Source organism: Ascochyta rabiei, chromosome 5, assembly GCF_004011695.2.
Source record: "Ascochyta rabiei chromosome 5, complete sequence".
NCBI lineage: Eukaryota > Fungi > Ascomycota > Dothideomycetes > Pleosporales > Didymellaceae > Ascochyta > Ascochyta rabiei.
Genome location: NC_082409.1, coordinates 393,851 through 417,059, shown reverse-complemented (window position 1 = coordinate 417,059; position 23,209 = coordinate 393,851). Strand labels below are relative to the sequence as shown.

The 23,209-nt window shown below is 54.5% G+C and overlaps 9 protein-coding genes across 9 annotated transcripts, besides 11 other annotated features; 4 read left to right on the top strand and 5 right to left on the bottom strand.

Annotated features, from left to right (window-relative positions):
* Positions 1 to 64: 64 nt before the first annotated feature.
* EKO05_0003270 (uncharacterized protein) lies at positions 65 to 1,383 on the bottom strand (the record flags this gene model as incomplete). The annotated part of the gene is made up of 4 exons (XM_038938258.1): positions 65 to 127; positions 252 to 399; positions 489 to 616; positions 913 to 1,383. The coding sequence occupies 4 exons, from the start codon at positions 1,381 to 1,383 to the stop codon at positions 65 to 67; spliced, it is 810 nt and encodes a 269-aa protein (XP_038800992.1).
* Positions 813 to 871: a tandem repeat.
* Positions 1,165 to 1,207: a tandem repeat.
* Positions 1,384 to 2,097: 714 nt separating the features above from the next.
* On the bottom strand, positions 2,098 to 2,307 carry EKO05_0003269 (uncharacterized protein; the record flags this gene model as incomplete). Its single annotated transcript, XM_059636131.1, has 1 exon — positions 2,098 to 2,307. The coding sequence occupies one exon, from the start codon at positions 2,305 to 2,307 to the stop codon at positions 2,098 to 2,100; it is 210 nt and encodes a 69-aa protein (XP_059492114.1).
* Positions 2,308 to 3,111: 804 nt separating this feature from the next.
* Positions 3,112 to 3,142: a tandem repeat.
* Positions 3,143 to 3,286: 144 nt separating this feature from the next.
* Positions 3,287 to 3,330: a tandem repeat.
* A 9-nt stretch (positions 3,331 to 3,339) lies between these two features.
* Positions 3,340 to 3,382: a tandem repeat.
* Positions 3,383 to 3,515: 133 nt separating this feature from the next.
* Positions 3,516 to 3,546: a tandem repeat.
* A 333-nt stretch (positions 3,547 to 3,879) lies between these two features.
* Positions 3,880 to 3,936: a tandem repeat.
* A 94-nt stretch (positions 3,937 to 4,030) lies between these two features.
* Positions 4,031 to 4,073: a tandem repeat.
* Positions 4,074 to 7,483: 3,410 nt separating this feature from the next.
* Positions 7,484 to 7,505: a tandem repeat.
* A 1,118-nt stretch (positions 7,506 to 8,623) lies between these two features.
* Positions 8,624 to 8,645: a tandem repeat.
* A 686-nt stretch (positions 8,646 to 9,331) lies between these two features.
* Positions 9,332 to 9,783, bottom strand: EKO05_0003268 (mitochondrial import inner membrane translocase subunit TIM14; the record flags this gene model as incomplete). Its single annotated transcript, XM_038938542.1, has 3 exons — positions 9,332 to 9,473; positions 9,530 to 9,657; positions 9,736 to 9,783. The coding sequence occupies 3 exons, from the start codon at positions 9,781 to 9,783 to the stop codon at positions 9,332 to 9,334; spliced, it is 318 nt and encodes a 105-aa protein (XP_038800994.1).
* Positions 9,670 to 9,707: a tandem repeat.
* Positions 9,784 to 10,106: 323 nt separating the features above from the next.
* EKO05_0003267 (ATPase-activating ribosome biosynthesis protein) lies at positions 10,107 to 10,778 on the top strand (the record flags this gene model as incomplete). The annotated part of the gene is made up of 2 exons (XM_038938539.1): positions 10,107 to 10,170; positions 10,219 to 10,778. 2 exons carry the CDS (start codon positions 10,107 to 10,109, stop codon positions 10,776 to 10,778), a joined length of 624 nt encoding a protein of 207 aa, XP_038800995.1.
* A 1,616-nt stretch (positions 10,779 to 12,394) lies between these two features.
* On the top strand, positions 12,395 to 12,772 carry EKO05_0003266 (uncharacterized protein; the record flags this gene model as incomplete). Its single annotated transcript, XM_059636130.1, has 1 exon — positions 12,395 to 12,772. The coding sequence occupies one exon, from the start codon at positions 12,395 to 12,397 to the stop codon at positions 12,770 to 12,772; it is 378 nt and encodes a 125-aa protein (XP_059492113.1).
* Positions 12,773 to 12,838: 66 nt separating this feature from the next.
* EKO05_0003265 (uncharacterized protein) lies at positions 12,839 to 13,315 on the top strand (the record flags this gene model as incomplete). Its single annotated transcript, XM_038938382.2, has 2 exons — positions 12,839 to 12,851; positions 12,909 to 13,315. The coding sequence occupies 2 exons, from the start codon at positions 12,839 to 12,841 to the stop codon at positions 13,313 to 13,315; spliced, it is 420 nt and encodes a 139-aa protein (XP_038800996.2).
* A 1,033-nt stretch (positions 13,316 to 14,348) lies between these two features.
* EKO05_0003264 (uncharacterized protein) lies at positions 14,349 to 16,029 on the bottom strand (the record flags this gene model as incomplete). The annotated part of the gene is made up of 3 exons (XM_059636129.1): positions 14,349 to 15,002; positions 15,300 to 15,557; positions 15,865 to 16,029. The coding sequence occupies 3 exons, from the start codon at positions 16,027 to 16,029 to the stop codon at positions 14,349 to 14,351; spliced, it is 1,077 nt and encodes a 358-aa protein (XP_059492112.1).
* Positions 16,030 to 16,886: 857 nt separating this feature from the next.
* EKO05_0003263 (uncharacterized protein) lies at positions 16,887 to 19,795 on the top strand (the record flags this gene model as incomplete). Its single annotated transcript, XM_038938615.1, has 5 exons — positions 16,887 to 17,066; positions 17,113 to 17,240; positions 17,296 to 17,666; positions 17,713 to 19,373; positions 19,421 to 19,795. The coding sequence occupies 5 exons, from the start codon at positions 16,887 to 16,889 to the stop codon at positions 19,793 to 19,795; spliced, it is 2,715 nt and encodes a 904-aa protein (XP_038800998.1).
* Positions 19,796 to 21,017: 1,222 nt separating this feature from the next.
* On the bottom strand, positions 21,018 to 22,478 carry EKO05_0003262 (4-O-dimethylallyl-L-tyrosine synthase; the record flags this gene model as incomplete). Its single annotated transcript, XM_038938187.1, has 2 exons — positions 21,018 to 21,153; positions 21,205 to 22,478. The coding sequence occupies 2 exons, from the start codon at positions 22,476 to 22,478 to the stop codon at positions 21,018 to 21,020; spliced, it is 1,410 nt and encodes a 469-aa protein (XP_038800999.1).
* Positions 22,479 to 23,209: the final 731 nt, after the last annotated feature.

Genomic DNA, 23,209 nt, shown 5'->3' with positions numbered 1-23,209 from the left:
TTTCGCGTGTGGCAGCTCGAACGGTCTGCTTGTGGCGGGACTGGCTGCTGTGTTGTAAATCGACTCAAACAGTACGGCGGTCCGTCATAACCCTGACGATGCTGCCGGGACCAGCTACCTCGACGAGCTGGCGCAGTGGTTAGCAGCTGACCTGGCGTGGGTACACACGACGTATGCTGTGGAGGAGAGGGTTCCGCAAAGTTGCACACGGGAAGTGGTGGTGTACGCGCGGCAGACATGGGCTCTCGTACCTTGTCGTGCCAGCTAAGCAAAACACTCATGGCCTGGCCACCTCCCTCGGCTCCTCCGCGCGAGTGTACCTGCGAGAAGCCGGTGGCTTGTGGGGTGATGTTGTTGCGCGCGCTGTTGGCTGGGGCGGCCTGTGCCATGCCTTTGTAGCTGCAGAGCCAGATGTCAGCGAGATAGGGAAGAGGTGCTGTGTGTCTTGGGGCTGCACCAGACAGGGCCAGATGGGGATGGCATCGTACATGTACTTCATCAGCACGTCCAGCGCTTCGGTGCCGCCAGGTGCACCGTATATGCGGCTCAGCATTTGAGCAATCTCGGCTTGTCGAATGGACTGCAGGACTTCGAGGACGATTGCGAGGTAGACTTCCTAGAAGAGCAGGTCCGTCAGCCAAAAGCGCTCATCCTGTGTACTTGTGCAATGTGCGCGGTCGTCCTGGTCGCCGGCGGCCCAAGTCCAGCGCCGTGGTAACGTCGTGGCCATGTCGCAGTGGGTGTGGAGAGTCATTCGATGGCCTTGTGGCACCACTATAAGCTGGGGTGGGTGTGGCGCCCCCATGGTGGGTGTGGCGGCGGTGGCGGCGGTGGCGGCGGTGGCGGCGGTGGCGGCGGTGGCGGCGGTGGCAGCAACTCGTAGGAGGCAGCAGGCAGCAAACGCAAACGTACCTTGGCCTTGTCGTCGGCGCCGTAGGGCGGGGACTCCAATGCACCCTGGAGAGCGCCTTCGTTGTCTCCGCCCCTCAGCAATTGCCGTATCTGCTGGGAGGTGTTCTGGACGTCGGCGGTCGATATGGGCTCGACGGCGGGTGTGAGGGAGCCAAGGTCGAAGTTGGCGGGGCTGTCCGGGTCCAGGGCATCCACGTTGATGGTCCGCCAGTTGATGTTGGCCATGGTGGCAGTTGTGCAGCGGACGCAAAGGGCGCAGGCGAGGCGAGGCGGGGCGGGGTGAGGCGAGGCGAGGGCGGTCGGGGGGTCGAGTGAGGGCGGCCGGCTGTCCAGGCGTTGTTGGGGGCGGCAGGGGAGCTGGAGGTGAGGTGAGGTCGCGTCGCAACTCGGGCGCCATGTCGTGGGGTGCAGAAGCTCCACCTTGGACTTCTTGGCGTGCTGGCGGCGGGCATCTCGAGCGGAACCGCCCATGGTCGCACAAGCAAGGGTTTGCCGCCGCCAAAACCTCTCGGTACCTGTATTCAGACGTCCTGGGCTCTGCCCATGTTGCGGCGGCGAGCGTCCATGGCGTCACCCGTACGACGACAACAGCCCCGGTGCAGCGGATGAGACGGTCACAGTGAGAGGTGAGCATGGGTGGAGCGGCATGTAGTGGTGGTGGTCATGTTGTACATGGCTATTAGTCTATCTCCCAATCGTGCCGCGAGACACTTGTCCAAGACCAAGGCATCGTCTGTCTAAAATCAAATTGCCGTCGCCGGCGACCCATCTCTGCGTATCCAAAGATGGCCGTCCAAGAAATGCAGAAGCGCCGATTGCTCGTCCTGAAGCCAACGTGTCCAGTCAAGCTCGCCGAGCTATTGTACAAAAAAACAACCCATCCGTGCCTAGGAGCGCCAGTGAAGGCAGGCAACGAAATCTACCCATATACTTGTTGTCCCAAAGAGAAAAGAAAAAGACACCCGTTTTAGTATCTATGCCTGGGGGGCCCGACCCGATCTATAGTGAACGCCGATGAAAGAACTTTTGCCATAAGGAGATGTGGTCGCTAAACGGAGCAAGGACGCAAGGGAAACCAGGACCGATCGAAGGGTCGTCGCTAACGAAGGGCGGGGGCTGGTAAACGCAGGGGTATTATGCTGCTGACGAAGGGAAGCGGTTGCGAATATTAGATGAAAAAAAAGATCAAAGCGTAATCCCAAAGGAAGGCGAGTGGAAAACGTTGTGGCCCGAGAATGTAAAGGGTTGCGCCAATGATGGTAGCTGTTGTTGCGGCGAGGGATTGGCGTAGGGCTGCAGCTGGGTGTTGGTTAGTCCGGGCGCCATGGAGGTAAGGAGGGTCCTGTCACTTACGAGGCGCAGCCTGTCCTCCCTCTGCTCCCAACGGAGCCCCATCTGTTCGCCTCGCGCTACCAGAAATTGGCGTGATTGATCAAGTGCTGCTGAGCGCGAGTCGAAGAAATGGAAGCCGTTTTGGGGGGAACCTTGTGGAAAGGTTCTTATTTCGGCGGTGGCGGGGGCTTGGGGGCGCCAGTGGTGTCGTATGCGCCACGGCCCATGTTGTTGGATTCGTTTTCTCTGGAAATCATGGTTGTGGTGTTGGTGGATGCGTCGTCTGGCTGTTGTGTCAGCCAATGGTTCCAGGCCTCACGTCCAGATTGGCAGTGCCAATGCAACAGCCAGACTCACCAATGGACTGAGAAGACGAGGCGTAGGCTGCAGGCGAGCTGAGCGTGTGTGATGCCGGTGGAGGGAGAACAGCGGGTGGGAATGAGCGTGGTGGTCGGCGAGCGTCCAGGTGAGAGCGGTGCAGAGGCGTCAGGCGGAGATGGGATTAAATAGCGTCGTGTTGCAGTCGACTACGGCCGGGCAGTGCGCTGGTGAGAGAGACAAGGAAGGAATGGATGGAGAGGTCGAAGGGAGTGATAGTGAAGGGAACAAATTCCGGCGGAGGGCGCGCCGTGCCTCATATATCTCGACTAGAATAAGGGGCCTGTACTGACTTGCCAAAATGGCCTTGGCTGCCGACGAGACAGTTGAAATGAGCGACAGTGCACAGTGCACAGTTGTTCCAAGCGCAGGCTACATGACGTGCCGGGAGCAGGACGGCGTCGACGGGTCTTTCGGGGCTGTTTCAACTAGCTCCCTGTCGCCAACTCGGGCCTGCATCTGGCAGAAATTATGTGCGGCCGTGGCCCTGACAGGGAAGGGAGTCAGACAGGGACAGGGAGCCAGGATGATCTGCGGAGCAGCGAGGAGCTGCATCCACGGTTGTGGCCATCCCCTGCACGCCACCACCGCGCTACGCCCGTACCTGCAGGAGGCCAGACAGGGGGCGACCAACGGCGGCCTGCGCGCAAAGGCGCCGTCATCCACGACGACGACGACGACGACGACGATGACAACGACAACGACGACAACGGTCGAGTGTGTAAGTGGTAAGTGTGTGAGTGTGAGCGTGTTGGTGTGTCGTCAGGTTGTCAGGCTGTCAGGCTGGGCTGTCTGCGCCACAACGCTGCCTCGCCACCCAACACACTCCCAACGCAGTGCTCGCACCTCTTCCCGTCAACACGAGTCGTTGCTGAGTCGCTACCGTACTGAGTCGTCTGCGTCTGCGTCTGCGTCTGCGTCTGCCCGCCGTGCCGCGTCCTCTTGGCTCCGCGCCAGAAGCATCGCCAGAAGGCCAGGGACGCCTCACAAGGCGCGGGACTCGTTCCCCGATGGGCCCACAGCGCCTCGCACGCCGTCCACCGTCCATGTTCACTGAGCCAACCCTCCCAGGCGGCTGGGTGGCTGCGGTACATAGTACATGGACGGTGGCCGTGTATCCACAGTGGAACATCCAACTCGCAGGACAGCAGCTTGACAGGCGCGCTGCACACTGCGCGCTGCACACTGCCCCTCGCCAGACAGCCTCAACACTGCAACTCCTGGCGCTGGCGGCTGCTTTCCACGTGGGAGCCCTCTTGCCGTTGCTGCTGCTGCTGCTCCCGGTCGCGCCTTCCTCTCGCCGTTGCTGCTGCTCCCGGTCGCGCCTTCCTCTCGCGTCCGGTCGTCCGTGCCCCACCGCACCGCAGGCTGCACCCACAACCACGGGCAGCGCACAGCACAAACTGCACACTGCACGGCACTGCACGGCACTGCACGGCACTGCACGGCACGGCGCTACCAGACGATGCAATCCGCAATTCCACTGCGAGCAGCAGCGCCGACTGCCGGACTGAGAGCGTTGGCCCGCCCCGTGGGTGGAGCCGCGGTACGTAGGTAGCCACTACTGTGCGCTCTCGCTTGCCTCGTTGCTTCTGGAAGACGGCTAGAAACTGGCCTGTCGCAGCGTCGCACATGTCACTCGCTACCTGGCTACCTGGCTACCTGGCTACCTTGGCCTCCCCAAGCAAGCGGCGACACGGTTTCAACGCATCAAACACTGCGTCTGAGATGCGTCGCCAGGAGTCTCTGTTCCCTCGCCTCGACTGCCCACTTGTGCTCAGTGAGGCCGCCGCCGGCCTCCTTCAGACGTGGCCGCAGTCGCCCTGCCGTCGCATCGCGGATGCCATGCAAGCTTCCGCGCGCGCCCGTTTGCTGCGATTCGATTCTCCTGCACCTGCCAGGCTATCTGCACGCTCCCGGTTTCACGCACAACCAACCGCCTGTGCGCTGTCCAAAATTCTACACGTCGCTGCATTCATTTTCCCCCACACTGTCCTTCCCTTGCTGTCTTCGCCAGCCGTGTCGTCGACAGGTTCTGGCTGCTGGAGCGGGGGACAATGACATGTCAGTTCCTCGTTGAGCGGATGCTCCGCGCATCCAACCTCCTACAATTTACGTGCCGGCTCATGTTCCGCCGCCAATGATCTAATGCCCATGCAGCCTTCGCCGTTGATTGGCCCGCAGTCCCATCCTTGCCGTTGGCTTTATCCCTTGCCGACCAGATATCAGCAGGGGTGCACTACTGCACAAGATTCAGACTGAGACACTTGATTGTCAGTTGCAAATCTCTCATCGTCACGGCGTCGCATCGATGCAGAAGCTCAGAGTCGACGCCGAACCTTCCATTCGACTCACAGTGCAGCACGCCTCTGCAGAGCGACGCACTCCAGCACCGCTTGCCCACGCGAATGTCCTGTTTGCACAATGCCAGGGACCGAGACGAGACGGACATACGCTCACTTACCAAAGTGAGGGATGTTGCGCTCTGACGCACCTTGTTACAGGCAGCCCTTCCTACACGCTCTTCTGCCCTCGGCTGATTGCACACGCCATCGGAGATTGTTCTTTTTGCTAGCATCATTGCTGTATCGCTGCCACCGTTGTTCCTGCACCGAACTCCAGCCTGACAGCTCGACGGATTTTTCCATGGAAAAACTTTCGAAATTGCCATCGTGAACTTTGGCCTTGCGGGGAGTCGGGAGGGTGGATGCTCGCCTATGCTCTCGCTGTCTTTACTCGGCGACGCTACTGCAATCTACAGCGGCTGCCCGCTCCAGTGGAAGCGAGCAGGGGTTCGTCTTAAACTAGACATAACTTGCACAGGCAACCCTGTCCACACGTGGAGTCTCTTGTGAGCTGTCGCCTTCCACCTGGCGACTGGAAAGAGGCCGTGGGAGCCAGTCCGCCCATGTTCCATGACGGGCCTGCATAGGGTCAAAGCATACACCACGGCCCTACCACACGGTCGTGAAGCCCAACTTGATGGGCACAAGTTCTCTCACAGCCACCTTCGGGCCGTTTGATTAGGATGCTGCACTGCGCAGCCGGTACAACACTCAAGCATTACCCGGTGGATTTGTTTGCAACTAGACAGTACGGCTTGAGCATGTTACAACCGCAACGTTGTACCAAGGCCCTGCCCATCATCACAACGACCCTTGACAAGCTCACATTGGTGATTTTACCATGCTCCTGCCTCATGCGAGCTGTCGACAAGCGATCCTTCTCTTGGGGCATCCGTGCGAGCACTCGTCGTATCAGCTTAAATGTGATCAGCAGGGATAACTTCACTCGCACGCAAGCTCGGTTTCGTTTCTGGCGATCGTAGGAGCCACCTGAACAACAAGCAGAACCTTCAACGTTGCTGCATTACAGTTTATTCCGATACGCCGCCACCACGTACATCGATTCAGACTGCGTTTGTGTAGGTTGGCCCAGGCTCAGCTCTGGCATAGCTAAGATTCCGTGCGATTGTTACATTTCCCTCGTTGGTCGCACAGGTACAATTGTTCCATCTTAGTTACGGATTACCTTTCCGCGTCTTTCCACAGCCCAAATGCTGCTGTGCACCCAGAAAAAGCAATGTGTTGAGGTACGTCATGTTCTTCTGCAAACAACCAGCGGGCGAACACCAATAGTTAGCTTGTGGGGAGGCGAAACCACGCTTGGTTCCTGCGGCTACCCGTCCGTCCCCACGACGCGAACCACTTAATGTCACAGCAGGCGCAAACGAGCTGAAGCGTTCGTAGACTTCGAAAAGGAGCGGGTTTCACAGGACGGACGCCACGCAGCTCCCAAGACACCATGTCTCTTCCGAAAACGTGCCTTGCGGCTGCTTGTCCTACAAGGTCTGGTGGCGCTGCTCAAATGCGTTCAATCTGAATCCGATAGGTGCTATCGATACACCATCGGCACGTCAAGGTTTCCTTCGCTGCGCCATCAGTACGCGCCAACGACCGCCGCACGTAACGTCCCTGCAAGCCCAGACTTTATTTCCTGTTACAGAAATAGATCCAAAATGCTATGAAGCTGAGTCATAACAGGCCGCCAGCCCGTATTGATTCGCGCAACATGGAATTCAACAGCAGACACGGTACGACAGCAACGCTTCCCCATCGAATAGCGAGCTGCAGCTGTCCGCATGCAGCTGCAGCTCGATAGAGCTTCCATTCTTGAATCCACCTCCCACATTCCCCGGCCCAGGCGTCTGGGACCAAAACCTACGCCGCCAGGAAGGGAGCGCGGCAGAGGCGAACATTCCGTTCGTCTCGACACCGCGCAGCCTTACGAAACACAGTTGTAGCACTTCGTTCCATAATAGGTGATTGCGGAGATGACTGCAGTCAATAGATTATTGCACGACCGCAAACACAATGTCAATCGGCGCTGATGCTGAGCCCACGTCATAATTCCTCAAAGGAGGTATTCGTTCGGGCTGACACTATTGCTCGGTGGTATCTTGTTGATACCGAGTTCGTAGCCGCAGCTAGAACGGCAACTTAGCCGCCTCCCGCAACGCCTTGTAGTCGTCTTCGACCGTTCGTGTCAAGGTGGGCTTACGCGTCCACAGCCATCTTATCTTGTACACGCAAAATAACCGTTCGGTCGCCTTCATATGGGAAGCTTCAAGCCAATCGTATAACCAAACCTTGTCTTGCATCGTTGTTCACGCCCGGCAGATCTAGGCTGTAGTCTTCGACCTTGCACTCTAAACTGCGCAGTTGCCTTGCCACGTCCCTGAAGACTGCGCTCTGCATGTGCATTCGTGTTGAAAAGTCATCTAACTAGGGAGTCGCGCCAGTATCGAAACATCGACAACAGCAGCTCCCAGCTCTTCGCGAAGCGCTAGCGCAGCGCAGTAACACACACACACACACACACACTCTGCGTGCTCTCATCCGTTGCCAAGGGTATAGTAGGTTCAGGAAATGGTGGAGTTGTAAGGTTGAGGTTTCTGCGTGTCTATGCTATTGTCTTTAGTGCGCTTTCCTGTAGATTGTTACGTTTTAAGGTTGTAGTATCCCAGCGTTTTCCTCTTTCGTAAGCTTCTAGAACAACAAAAGTTTATTGTGTATACATGCATACAACTCCTAGCAACCAAGAAGAGATATCTGCGTTTCCCACTCTCCAACCTAATCCCTTGTCAACAGCTTGATTCTTCCATATCCAATCTATCACGTTACCACAACTCTACGCTCTTCTTCTGCGAGTCTTCCACGCTAATATACACTTCACTGTGCATCAAGCTACACACCCCTCGATACATCAACGCGCCACCACGTTCTCCGAAAAGCAGAAGAGAGCCTTGAGCGAGGACAAACAGAGAACCGCACCTCTTTCCTACGTGAGGTAACCTGCCTATACCGACACGTCCCCTTACGCCACGTATCCACAAACTACATACCGCAGATCCTCCGTGTACATCTCTAGACCCCACAGCTCTATCCAACACGCACCGCACCGGCGTGCACACGCCGCTGAAACACGCTGTAAAGCCACATAGAACGCTCACTTCTGCCCTCAAGACAGCAGAGAGGCGAAGAGGAACTGCACGCTGAGATGACAGGCACTCAAGCGCAGAGAGCAGCGTAGTGTAACGGCCTGTTTATTTTTCTTCCAACGTGACATGGGTCGCGTGCGGTGTAGTTCGTCGTGCGAGGGTAGGTGAGAGGGCAAGGACGCTTCAGGCGAGAGATCTGCACAGATGTTCAATAGCAGTAGAAAGCCCCAGCCTCCGCGACGACGGTAATTGAGTAATCTATTTTCCTGTACATAGCTAGATATAGTGAATCGACAAGTCCAAAGCAAGCACATGAGGGCATCTGGATCATTGGAGTGCGATGCCCGCTGCTCGATGCACATGGATCCAGTGGCTTTCATCCTGTGTACGAGCCAGGCTACCATCTCAGTAGAGAGTCTTCAAGCACTGCTGCTAACGGGCTTTTAACGGTTCGCCGACATCTGAAAAGATTCAGGTCGTCTTGGAGCTGTTAGTATCGCACTCTCTCTCTCTCTCTCTCTCTGGTTAAGATGAACAGTGTACTCGCGCTCGGTCTTTTGCATCCAAGGGCAGTGTTACAGCACTATGGAGTAAACGCAGTTCTCCCCCCATTCTGCGACTGAGCTTACGATTGGCCAAACCTAGCGCAATGCCTAATTACCATCAAGTCAGTAATCAATAATTCGATGCATGGGTTGTGGACGTGCTCTCTGGTTTGAGATTTGTCTGACCTTGGGGTGTGTGATGTTTTGAGCGAGAAGATTTTTTTTTGAATGGATGCTCGGGGTTTGAGGTCTGGGAGGAGAGTCTGAGAGTAGTGGGAATGGAAAGGATGTGGGACGACGACCAAGGCTTTTCAGTCGCAGCTCAGCAAGCACCGAGAGGCTAACATGGATTCCGCTCTTCGTTTCTTCGGAAGAGGTTGTGAGCCGTTGAGGAAGCGGTCAACGCCCGGATATAAGTTTAGAGGCAGAAGCAGAGATGTGTGTAGAAAGGAGTAGTGGATATTACTAGATCTAGTCGTATCAAGCAACACCAATGCTGCTCTCCCATCTCTCTTGGACATTCGGTCGTCCCAATCTTCAAACACCTTGTACAATCCCAACAAACGCCATGCTCATGCAATGTAATCGGGCCATCATATCGTACACCTCTTTATACATTTCTTCTTTCTCGTCGTCTCGCGCCTTGTACCGAACCTCGGTCCGCCTATTTGACCTCCTTCTCGAGCATCTCCTTGGCCTCGTTGACCTTGGTGGCCAGGTAGGGAGAGCCGCCGCGATCGGGGTGGTTGAGCAGCATGAGCGAGCGGTGCTTCTTGCGCAGGAGGTCTTTTGTGATGCCGCGTTCGCTGTTGCTGTCAGTGGGCTGTCCGGTCGTCATGCTCAGGACTTGGGCCAGACGTACGGCATTTCGAGGATCAAGGCGGCTTCTCGCCGTGTCATCTTGGGCTCAAAGCCGCCCTTGTAGAAGCTGCGTCCGAGCGCGGAACCGCCGACGCCGTTCTTGCGTATCGCGACGAGCGCAGCGCGACCCTGGGCGTGTTAGTCATGGTGTCAGGTGTCAGGTGTCAGGTGTCATGGTGGCTGGAGGGTGGTGGTGGAGAGGCGTACGAAAAAGGCTCCCGCGCCCAGCCCGAGGCCCCATAGCCAGATGGACATGGTGAGGCGTGTGTAGGAAGACGGATGGGGGAGGCGACAGTCGGAGAAGGCGACGACGTGGAGATGACGAACGTGATGGATGCTGTGGGGGGACGGCGGCAGATTGCAGATGCGCTCGTCGATGGCGACAGGCAAAAGACTGAGGGAGTCGCGGCGGTCGCTGCTCCCTGATTGGCCAGCGGTGCGGGCGGGCCGTGCAGAAGTCTTGGCCGCCCTCCGACCCGCTAGAATTTGTTCGCGGCGCCCGCATCTCGAACTTCTCCAACCCTCAACACCCGGAAGCAGGAAGCAGGAAGCGCCGACAAGCGACACCCGCCGGCACCATGAGAATCGAGACGTGCTACTTCTGTTCGTCGCCCGTGTACCCGTCCAAGGGCATCACATTTGGTAGGACTGACCACAACCTCATGCACGAAAAAAGACTAACCGCTTCAGTGCGCAACGATGCAAAGGCTTTCCGCTTCTGCAAGTCCAAATGCCACAAGAACTTCAAGATGAAGCGAAACCCGCGCAAGCTGGCCTGGACCAAGTCGTTCCGCCGCGCCCACGGCAAGGAAATGACGGTCGACAGCACCCTCGCCTTCGCCCAGCGCCGCAACATCCCCGTGCGCTACAACCGCGACCTCGTCCAGACCACGCTCAAGGCCATGTCGCGTGTCACCGAGATCCGCGCGAGACGTGAGCGCGCCTTCTACAAGGCCCGCATGCGCGGCAACAAGCAGCGCCAGCGCGAGGAGGACCGCAAGCTCGTCGAGGAGAACCAGCACCTGCTGCCGCCGAGCGAGCGCTTTGCTGCCCAGGCGCTCGAGGAGAAGGATGAGGTCGTCGACGTCGCGGCCGTCAAGGCAAAGGTCGACAAGAGGCGGAAGGAGATCGAGATGGACGAGAGCGAGCTCGACAGCGACCTCGAGGAGACGCTGCCCAAGCAGAAGAGCAAGAAGAAGCTGGCGCGGAAGGTCGGTGGCGGCACCGAGGCTATGGATGTCGACGCGTGATTTGTCGAGAGAGCCGGAATGGATCGAGCGAGAGCATCTCACGGAGTTTGGCGTCAACGGCTTGCGGTAGATTACGGTCACGATTTCGATACCACGACAAAAGCATCCATCGTCCTACATTATCGAATCTGCGGTTTTGCGTGTTTTCACTTTGTCTCGCAGCTTTCTCTGACCCGACGTCATGCTAACCGCGACACTAACGAGAGTATGCAGATGTGGACGTCAGCAGAGCCGAGCATGGCATCAAATAAGGGCAACATATGTGTGACTAGAAAGCTTGCATCTTATTATCTCACGGACCACTCGCAAGTCGCCAGTGTACGATATTGAACATCACCGTTGTCCACCAGAATCACTACAAACCACATCCTCGGTGAACGGCACAGCAGGCGGCTTTATAAATGAGTTGGGTACGCTGTCTAACCCACAACGCCAAGGCTCGGACCGAAGAGGTCGAGGTACGAGGTGGCGTGGAGAGGAGGCAATTGCGGTGAGTGTCAGATATGCAAGCTCCCTAAAGGCTTTTGGTGTAAACTGACAAAATTCAGAGCGACAATGCTTGTGGGTCGCAAAGTCTCTTACCACTCAATTTCTTGGCTACGTCTGTCTGCGCCTGGATGCTCTCGTTCAGCAATCTGAGAGTTGTGAGGCTGATATAAGCACTCAGAGGTAGGGAGGGACAGAAGCTGCACACGTTTACCCCTGCAACAACTGAACTCGGTACTCCTCATACCCCCTCATCCATTGGGGCACCACGCAGCTACACGTGCTCCCAACGTCATCTGCCCTTGGGCCGTGCATACATCCGGCCGTGCTCGTAATCTTCCGTTGGATGGCTACGTCTCAGCAGGTGTCCAACGGTATTATACAGCGCACTGCAGATTACTTGCCGAGCACCATACAGGGCGGGTCAACAGAAGCTTACGATGCTCGCGTTCCTGCCGTGAGACAGGACCTGCAGCCCTAGTGAGCCGATGTGCATTACCAGGGCACAGGTTCCATGGCCTCGCCGGCCAGTATTATCGGACCCACTTCATAGACTGCTCAAACCGCTGGATCCCCAGCAACAAGTTCAAGTTGCACTCGCGGGTCTCTGCTTCATGTTTCCATGCCGTCGAGTAAGGTACAGTCCGTACCACGTCTGATATGGCCCGTTATACGATAGGATCACCGTACGTCAAAACGCAGAAGCAAGTTCCGGTTCCGCGCAAACATTGCAAAGAAGTCCAGATGTAGTCCAGCACAGATGAAGTGTGCACCACTTCCAAAGACGTCCGGCCTCTTCACTCCACATTCCACTCCGTTGCTACCCAGGCCCTGACCTCGGCCAGCCTGACTTGGAGAATGGCTCAAAACATCTCTCAAATCACCGGAGTTGACACTAGCATGAAGCATTCGCCAAGCTTAAACGCGGCCGTTTAATTTTCGAGCTGACGATGCGCCCTCTGTGTTGATGACAAAAGTTGCAAAAGCATCTGCCAATGACAGCTTGTCCAAAAGGCGATTCGGCGGAGGCTTCTTTCCTGATCAGGAAGTCCACGACACTGCGCAGCCAATCAAAGTCGCGGAGAAGATTGGCTGTGGCAATTCAATCTAGCACTCGGCCGCCTGTGATAATGCAAGGTTACAGAAACGACGTTTCCAGGATCGTCGCGCATTGCCGGCTCAGAAGTCAGGCACAAGAACTTGTTTCGGACTGCACCGCTGGCGCCTTGGGCCCTACCACTACAAGATTCGGCGAAGTAGATCAGATTGTTCATCTAGGGGTATCTGGGAAGTACGTTCGCCAGGACATCACTGACGGCAACCCTGGTGTACCGTTGACTTTCGATGTTCAGGTCATCGATACCAGGACCTGCGAGCCGGTTCCACAGGCCGCGCTCGAGGCCTGGCACTGCAACAGTACCGGTGTCTATGGCGGTGTGGTGGCTGGTGGCAATGGTAACCAGGCCGATGTCAGCAACATTAACAACACTATGTTTTGCGGCATCTAGTTTAGCAACGAGAACGGCATTCTGCAGTTCGACACGGCTTTTCCGGGCCACTACACTGGCTGCACTATGCACATCTACGGTATGCTATGCCTTTTAATCTCCGCTTTTCGAAACACACTTACTGAATGTTCAACAGTCCTCGCGCACATCGACTCAACCATCAACGCCAAAAATGCCACTCTTACCGGCGGTCACATCTCGCACGTAGGCGAGCTCTTCTTCGACCAGCAGCTCATCACCGCCGCCGAATCTGTCGAGCCCTACTTCTCCAACACGCAAGAACTCCTGCTCAACACCGACGACGGCTTCTTCGCGCATGAAGCAGCTAATTTTGACCCTGCGCTCAACTACGTCTACCTCGGCGACAGCGTCGAGGAGGGGTTGTTTGCTTGTGTCACCATCGGTATCGATCCTAGTGATGTCACGATACCCCGGGCGGCGGTTAGCTTTAGGGAGGGCGGCAGCGTTGCGAATCCTTGTGTCGGTGGTGGTCCGGACGGCCCGCCGCCCACTGGGGGGTTCCCTGGGGCCCGAGGCCGATAAGCACAGCGGCTCCCAACTCGACTTTCGTCTGAGCAAATCGCGTAGAGAAGTCATGGCGTGGAAGAAAAAAGGAGTGGTAGACAGCGGAGTGGAGTACCTGGCGATACACTGAGAGTGCGTCATATGGTGGTTGGCGACGTGGTGCAAATACACGATAGCCTCTTAATTGGGAGAGTTGGGCGTTGTACCAATTTCACACACCATAATATATCTCTAGCTGCACAACATCTCTTCTATTCAGATATTAGAACGTGACGCTGATCTCAAACACTACTGCTTCATCTCATCTCGTATATTCCTACAACCCCTACGCCCCCTTCTCGACACGCTTTCCGCATCGCAGTATCCCCACCATGTTTGCCAAGTCGTCAGAGCAGCAATATTCGCATTTTATATAAAGCACTACCACCGAGACCGAAACTCACAATCCATTTCCATGCCAAACTCCCTGCTCCAATCCAATCCGATCCCTTACTTCCCTAACCCTCAGGGTACCGTACTTGCAGCGTGACTCCCGATATCTCGATATTCATCTCTCTTGGTCCTGTCCTTGTTTCTATTGCACCGCCCTTACCCTGCTACTGAAGAAACGCGTTCGTATCGTTTTGGCTGTCGTTGTTCCCATCCACATGACGAGCTAGTTGCCGGCTGACGGGAAGATCCTGGGAACTCCGATCCACGGAAGCTCTACGCGATGCATGCCCGCAGGACCATCCATGTGACTGTTGATGCAGGCGTTGTACTTCAGAAGGCTCGAGCACATGGGATCGTGCGTTGTATCTTGAAATCTGGGCATGCGATCGAAGTGGAGATTTGAGGAGGTTGGATTGAGCTGTTGTGCAGTTTTTTGTGCAATTTGTAGCTCTGGAGAGGTGGCATTGAAAGTATGATGGCTTTAGTTGGTGCTTTCTTTGATTTGTATCCCGCTTGTGTACAAGGATCGTACTTTGTGTGATATATACTTGTCTATAACTATCTGTGTTTCGAATATCTTAAAGGTGCCTTCACGTCTCTTTCCGGTGTCTGTCTTCCCTTAGATGGCTTCCTCTTGATTCAACTTCAGCCCCCTCTCGATGAGCCTCTCTACCCAACCTTGAAACTCCTCCCTCATCTCCGCAGGCAGAACGTGGCCCTGGCCCTTGACGAAATGCTTTTCAACCTCGCCCTCCTGCCAGACGTCCTCCTCATCCTCGATGCCGAGCCAGTTCTCTGTTCCCGTCTTGCCTTGGCCCTTTTCTAGCCCTCTCCATAGCACTACACCGTGTGGAAATGTGATCATCTGATCTTTTGTTCCGTGAACGACCATGATGCGCTTCTTACCCACCTCCTTTGCGATTTGCTGCAGCTGCTCGGGGGTTTTGTTGTGCCACCCCGCAGCGATGAGTTGGCAAATAAAGCCGGGCTTGGCGAAGTATTCTGGGTGTTGCCGTTTCCAGAGCTCGTTTGCTCCAAAACGGTCACCATTTGTGGGGAAGGATTGGACAACGGGCTCAAGCGTGTCGGTGCTATTCAGCCAGGATTCAGTATACAAGTTCTTTTTTACACTCTCGATTTGGGAATCGATAGACTTGGGGATGAGTAGGTTCGCGCGGTTGTAAATGTTCTCAATGAAGCCAGTTGTGCGGAATACGCCAGCGGCAGTGGAGACCAGAGAGAGAGTACAGATACGACTAGGGATCAACATTGCCTGGGAGTTACGATCAGCTGCGATTTTCGCCTCTTACGGTAGCTTCTCGTGACAGCGTAGGAGACACGCGGGGGTGGGGCGGAGCGGGGCTGACGTCAGGCACGCCGACGGTTGCAGGGTACCGCTTGATAGTCAAGGCGACGACGGTTGCTGCCTATCCCGTCCTGTTTCAGGTAGTCTTTTGGACGGACGGTAGAGCTTCCGAGACCCTCACTCAAGCACCTCTCGAGCAAATATAGCTTTGGATGGAGCAATAATGGCATGAAAGTCAATGCGAGAGAGAAAGCAAGCACTTACCACTTCTTGCGCAATCATGCCGCCCATGCTGATACCGATGACATGCAATTGGCGCTTGTCGGTCCAGCCCAAATGGTCTATTACTTCGATGACGTCTTTAGCCATCTCCGACGTTGAGTATCGTGCCCTGGGCTTGTCCGAGTCGCCGATGCCACGGTTGTCGTAAACAAGACAAGAGTACTTATCTCCTTGGGTATGCCCGAAGTCTTTGGTCTGTCGCTGCCATGCGTACTTCATGCCGCCAAGGCCCATGACCCACTGTAAGGCATTAGTGGAGGCATTTCAAATATGTCCAACAGGTTGAAGAGAGCGAAATTAAAGTGTGCGTTCTCGATGCGGCAGGCACGATGGATACGGAAGTTTTCCGCAGAGAGAGAATGATGGTGTACGGCGATAGGAGACTTCATAAGATGAGACGTGTGATTCAAGGCTGAGACGGTCCATGCAACCGAAACGAAACGCAACGAGAAGCTGCCTGCCACAGCCAGTGCGGAAATCAGGCAGGGCAACGCAAGCTGGCACTTGATGCCTTGGACGTGAAGATTTCCAAAAGTTGCATACTTACCACAATCTTGCGGTCGCCACGACCGTGAACCTCGTAGGCAATGTTGATGGGGCCACCTCGGCCGTTTGCCACAGCCACTTTCCCTTGCTGGTCCGGCTTAAGCTTCCAGATGGTGTGCTCGTACTCTGGGTGCTTTTGCAGCTCTTCGGCAGTCAGTGGTGCCATTTTTGAAGACTGGACGGGAGGAAGTGATTCGCAGAACTGACAATGACATGTTAGTCAGCGTCTCGCACCAAGGCATTGGTGGTGCCAAGTCACAAAGATGCGACAAGCGTGGCGCAGCAGTACAAACGTTGGCAAGAACGTTGGCGAGATGGTTTTGTAGCTACCGCTACCAAGAACGAAGCCTCCACAAGTGTGCCAGACGTGGAGCTTGTCAGGTTCAGGGATACTTACAGATTATGGAAGTAACAAAGAAGACGCAAACACAAGCAGCTGTGGCAATGAGGTCGAGATAGAGTTGTTCGATGGATGCAGATTAGATCGAAACCGAGGCTCCATCGCGCCTGGCTGAAATGGGCAGGACCGCTGCACTAGGCCGCATTCGGCTCCGCAGCTGCTCCTCGCGCGAACAACGGACGAGAGCATCAGTGATCGTCTACGCGCTGCAGCTCAGCTCTCGACACAGAATTCATTTCAAGTCGCTCGTTCTGGTCTACCACGCCATCAGAAAAGCTCTTGTCACGTGCATAGCCTGCAAGCTGGACTCGAACGCTGCCCAACACGGTCGTCCCCTTTGGCCCGCCCTGGCCCCCACCGCGCGCATCACGGCATCACGGCAGCACGCCAAATAAGCTTCTGCCTCACCCGCGCACTGCTCGACGCTATCCGACCAGCTGCAGGTCTGCGACGACGTGCCCAACCCCTGCTGGTGCGCTGCCTGGCTCTGTTTCATCTGGTCTAGCTTGTCGATCCGCCCTCTCCCCAGCTTTTGCTCGCACTAAACACCACGACCCCCCGTACCCACGCGGAGCAGTGACGCTCGCCCTCCCTCTGCACCCTGACCGCACCCCCCGGCCGCCATGAACCCCTCCGTGAATGGCTTCTACGGCGCACAGCCGCCAATGATGAACCCGCCGCCTCCACGCATCTTTGGCAGCGGCCAATTCGACCCCTCGCAGCTTCCCCAGAACATGTTTGCCCAGGACGACATGGACGACCAAAACGACCAGGGAGATGCAAAGAGAAGACGCATCGCAAGGGTACATGCTCCGCCACGAGTGACGCGACAACGCTGACTGGGCACAGGCCTGCGACATGTGCCGAAAGAAGAAGATCAAATGCGACGGCAAAATGCCCTCATGCACGCATTGCCAGAACTACAAGACCGAATGCATCTTCACACAGGTTGAGAAGAAACGCCAGCCTCCGAAAGGGTGAGTCCAGCACTGCCAACACCCAACGCCTCTTCAGCTGACGGATGCCCTGCAGCGCCAAATACATTGAAGGTCTCGAGAACCGTCTAGCACGCATGGAGTCGCTGATGCGCCTGTCTGGTGTGCTTCCAGAGGACGACGACGGCAGCACCGATCTTGCGACCATCGAGAAGCGATTGACAGACCGGGCTGGGCGCTCGGAAACACCCAGACAGAGCCTGTCTGAGGACAGGAGGCAGTCGACAGTACCCCCATCTACCAACTATGGCACACCGGTGCAGCCGACCCTCCCGAGCCCCAGGAGTGGCACAGCTTCACCTGAACCAGAAACACAGTCCGTGGGGAAGGGCAAGGATGGAGATGACGCACTCGCAGAGATGATGTGCTCTCTGGTCACCAATAACTACGGCGAGACCAGATATATTGGTATGATGCGCTAGGGAGTTTCTGCGTTACGTCACTGACTTTTTAGGCTCGTCGTCTGGCTTCTCCATCTTCTCACCCAAAGGTATCCAATGGGTGAACGAGAAAACGGGCGACTCTTCCTTCCAGAACATGATCTCTACAGCAGCCGTAGAAGATAACAAGTGGATACAGTGGCGGCCAGACGTATTCCAGGACATCTTCAAGCGCCGAGTCTACAAGCAGCTACCACCAAAGCACGAAGCCCTATCACTCCTAAAGGACTACTTCGAGAACTTCAACTGCATGTTTCCACTGTTCCATGAGCCGACCTTTATGCACCTTGTGGATAAACACTACTCAAAGGACCCCTACGAAGGCTCAGGCTGGTGGGCTAGCCTGAATGTTGCCCTGGCTTTCGCCCATCGATTGCGTGTCATGAGCAACCTGGTGGCAGCAGAGGAAGACGAAAAGGCTTGGCAGTACCTCAAGAATGCCATGAGCGTGATGGTCGAGCTGACGATGCGCAACACTGACTTGCTCAGCGTACAGGCTTTGTTAGGCATTGGCTTATTTTTACTCGGCACCCCGAATCCACAACCCACGTATTTCTTCGTTGCAACAGCAATGCGACTCGCACATAGCATTGGGCTGCACAAGAAGGGAGCCAACTTCAATCTCAATAATGCCGAGGTTGAACAACGGAAGCGTGTATTCTGGATTGCGTATATGCTCGACAAGGACATTTGCTTGCGCTCCGGTCGGCCGCCTATCCAAGATGATGATGACATGAACGTTGAGTTACCGAGCGAATTTCCATCAGACAACATAGGCAACATTCCACTTGCAGACGGGAAGGGGACGATGAATTTGTTCCGCCTCATGTGCACATTTTCCATCATTCAGAGCAAAGTCTACAAGGGACTGTACTCTGTCAAAGCGTCGAAACAAACAGACGGCGAACTTCTCAACACGATTGGCGAGCTGGATCGAATTTTGGAAGAATGGAAAGACGGCATCGCCCTCGAGTTCCGCCCCGAACACGACATCAAAGCCTCACATACGCCTCTCATCCTCCAGGTTGCAGTTCTGCATCTCGGTTACTACAACTGCCTGACCACGATCCACCGCATGAGTGTGCACCATGGCTACTGGACGAGCCGACTATCGAATTTTGCCATCCAAGGCTTGAACGCTCGTCCACTCAACCCCCGAGTCTTCATGTCAGCACAACTATGTGTACAGGCAGCTCGGGCCTCGATCCACTTGCTCAAGTATATTCCCAAGGGGGATCTGTCCTGCATTTGGCTCGTTATTTACTTCCCTGTCACAGCACTCGTCACTTTGTTCGCAAACATCCTGCAAAATCCACAGGATACGAGGTCAAGATCGGACCACAAACTGATGAAGCTTGTCGTGAACTTCCTGAACATGCTCAATGACGAACAAGGCAGCGGCAGCGTCAAGCGTATGTGCAGTGTATGCGCAGAGTTCGAGCGCATTGTTGCCATTGTTCTAGACAAGACAGATAGAGAGCATGCCTCACGCCGTAAGAGGAAACTGGGCGACACCGAGCAGGACGCTCAAATAGAAGCCACAGCAGCCGAGCTATTGTCGACACGGCACGAGTCGCTCTCACAGTCGTCACCAAACGTCGCACCCTCACCGCAGCCGCCACCTCCTCAGCAAGAGGGTCTCATCTTCAACTCCGACTTCCAAGGCTTCAACGAGGTACGTACAAACGCAGCGAGGTTGAAAATCATTACTAACCATCACAGCCTTTCCCATTCTCACCCAACTTCACTCATGCCTCGTTGCAGGCCAACGCACCCATGCGCCAATACGGCTCACCCTCTATGACCGCGCAAATGATCCAGCAACAAGGCAATCTACCGATGACAACTGGCGCCGACGTCAATAGCATGAACAACAACCTCAATGCCATGGCAATGGGCCAATTCGATCAGACATTCAACAGCGTCCCGCAAGATCTCTGGAAGATGCCCATGACACTTGAATGGGACTGGGCAGACATGACTGGTTACAGCGGCTACGAAGACGGCATCAGCATGAACGGCGTAATGCCTGATTACTCCCAAACAAATCACGGAACAAGTCAGTTCAATCACAACAACATGAACGGCGGACGGTAATGCTAGACAAGAGGATAAGTGGCGTAACGGGGGGATGTTCTAACACCCTGCTCAATTTTTAATGTTGAATATATGGTTTACGATACCACAAGGGCAGCTATTAGATCAGAGATCAGAGCCCGCACTAGTATATACGAAGAAATGTTTAGGAATTTTTCAAACCCGATTTTTTTTTGGTTTTTTTTGGACTCCATCTTCATGATTCTGTAAATGAAGTGCATAACCTCGGGTCTGCTCCGAAATGCGGGAGCAGTAAACGCACCCCAGATTTTGAGAAACCCGCACCACTCTACCCGACTCGTTCGCGGTCTGATAGATGGGATGATCTACACGCCACAATGGCTTTTTGATTGGAGTCATATACGTACCGAACATAGCTTGGGAGGAGCTCAATATATAGTGCCGATACGACGGCGCTGGGTATCAATGTGCGAGTTTATACAGGGTAGTACAAAAGAGCGGAGTTTTGCGCGAGGCCAAGAGCTAGGAGAGGAAATCATTGAGACCTTCGCTTCAACGTGTCGAAAGAATCGCAGTTCCTCAAAGTAAACACAGACACTTTCTGCCTCCCTATCCGACAAGTAGAACCACAGTCTATTTCTACCACGAACGCGGAGCGATTGGTATTTCCTGATCTAGTGGGAGTATCAAGAAGTACTGCTATCCCCTCCCTCGGTGGGATACAGAACCAACGACCATCAGGTCCGGCGATCTTGTCAGCAGTGCTCTTTTTTCCAAACAATCAGACTGTTTGGCTGCTTCCACCCATTAACAGTTATTTCGATCGGGTTGGCCTTTTGGGTTTGCAAAGACTTTCATCTTATCGTATACTTGACCAGTATGGAAAAGCTGCCGAAGCAGTGGAACTAAAGATGGAGATGGCCCGGTCGTTCTCTTTGAAGAGGAAAAAATCTCAGTTGGAGTGAGGGACTTTCTATTTGAGATGAGGAACGATGTTGATGGTCGTATGCTGCTTTGTTGGGGTTTAGAATTAGTTGCCAAGGTATGGATGATCAATGCAACCCTATAACTACTAAATATCTCTTCTCATGTTGGTGGCACTTAAAGTCAAAATATATTGTCAAGGATAGTTCAATATTAAAAAAAAAGGTGGCATGGCTGTTCGCGCAGCGTCCCTACGCAACTAAATGTGGGGTATGGAATCCCTATGAAATACAAAAAGTATGACATGATATCCTCACGGCTCTTACACTAAGGGCGGCTACAGTTTTCGTAATTCTGCTTCACGAGCCAGAGTCTGCGGGCATAGATACGTGACGACCCTCAGCTGATCCTTCTGTAATGCGCAGCTGACATAGAAGTGGATGTCGCAAGTATTCTCCAAGAAGTTTGTTCCGCTATTTCAAATATTAGCAAACGCGCCAACAAGAGAGGGAAACTTCACTTACTATATCGATCTCAATGCTTTTTCGTAGTTGTCCATTTGTGGCAGCATCTGCGCCGCATCCCGCCTGGTGGAGAAGTAATGTCGCAGCCGCGCCAGCACTTCCGCATCGTTTTGACAAAAGGAAGCAGGCGAGATGTACACCTTGGGTGTTGTCGGCTTGCCAGCCTTAGCAGTGAAGTAGAAGCCCGGGCCAGCGCGCTCTGCTCCGCTTTGGGACAGTACGTCTGGCGCGTCGCCGATGAAGATTTTCCAAAAGTCTTTCACGTCCTGGATGGCTTCTGCGCTGTACATAGATAGATCGTACCGACCTCCGAGGGTGAGTGCGTCCATAAGATACTCGACGGTCGTGTTCGGTGCCCGTGTATAGATCTTGATCCTCGACTTCTGTGGCGAGATGAGATCGAACGAGAAAATTCCAATCTCCATTCCCCACTTCCTGTCAGCCTCGCGAAGATACTCATGCAGGGGTTCAAAGTTCAGCGATGTATACTGATCTGCGGGCAGACTCTGAACTGCTCGGAAGACGACCTCAGCGTTAGAGATACCAAGCTCTTGTGCCTTCAAACCAGGAAACATGTACATCTTGATGATCGGACCGTTCCTGTCAATGTCTCGAGTGACAAAAGTGCCAGCAACGGGCGCGAGCTCGAAATTGAGCTTTTCTGTCATCTTCACACGGTCCAGCTTGCTTGGTAGAATGGTATTTGTGAAGTGGTGGTACCAGTCAAGATCAAGCCCAGCCACGAGACCTTGACTCTGGAGATGACGGATCCAAACGTCGGTTTCAAAGCGATTGAAGGGGTCTGCCTTCGTTCCAGCAAGAGGCCCGATCGGCTCAAATGAAGTGCGGATCACTCCTTTTCCGTCGAGTCCCCATTCCCAGCTGAGGTCCAAAGGGGTGCCGTCTGGTGTTTGAGGGCTACGCCATCGCAAATGGCCATTCGCTTCTGGGGCTGGTCCGAGTTCAGGGACGATGTGCAAAGCGAAGAACAGTAGCTCGTTGTACTGCTCTGTCTTCTCGTACCCAGCATACTTGAGAAGCTCTGCTAGTTGACCTCCTGTCCTCTCCCACCAGAACTGATTTTCAGTGTTGCGGAAGCAAATGATGGAGTTGATAATATCGACCGGGTCCTTTCCAGTCCTGCTTGTGCTCCCAACATCGAGGTCTGTACAAAGAGAGGTTTTGGCCTTGACATCGATTTCCTGCTCATACCTTGTACCGTTGGTCAAACGGAGGTCGTTAGAGGGTAGAGAGTGGATTGCACCTGGAGCCATAGTGAAGCGAGATGTGGTATAATGAACCTTCGGGGTTCAAGGAGATGGTAATTCCCACGAGTCACCCAGATCTTGCACAGTACTTAAGGCAATAACATGATTAAGTGCCTCCAATCAAGTGAATCCTTTGGTGTTCAAATGTCAGCTCTTTCCTCATGTCCACCCCTGACAATCCCTCTTGCGTATCATCGTACAGAACCGGCAAGGTGGGGTGATTATGCAGCTGAACCGATGTATCAGCTCCTCCGTCTAATCGCTATCTGTGAGGAGTGTTATTCTTGCAGGTACTAATTACAATCCGCGTTGTAGAGCACGTTGCTGACAGTACCTTCCCATTGCAGTATAAACGCAATCTCGCTAAGCTTCCTCGATAAGCAAAGCTTAGCTACATCGCGACTGAACCGGATCCTTTGATGGCGAACCGTTATCGAAGGATGCGAACTGTACTAGATCAAGCTTCTAACCTGCTAGTCTAAGCTTTGCGGTTGGAAAGAAAGAATGGGAGGCGCATGGGTGTTTTAAAAACGGGGCATTAAAAAGACTTGAGGCGGTTCTGGGACTCATTCTGCCGGTTTCCATTCTCACGCGGTCTTCTTATGTAAATTTCCGGTGTCATCCGCAATCATAAATTCCTCTCGCATGATCAGGCCATTCAAAGGGCCGAGTCGACAACGAGTCGGTCAGGTCATCACAAAGACGACAAAAATATGCTCAATTTGATTACAAGCTTA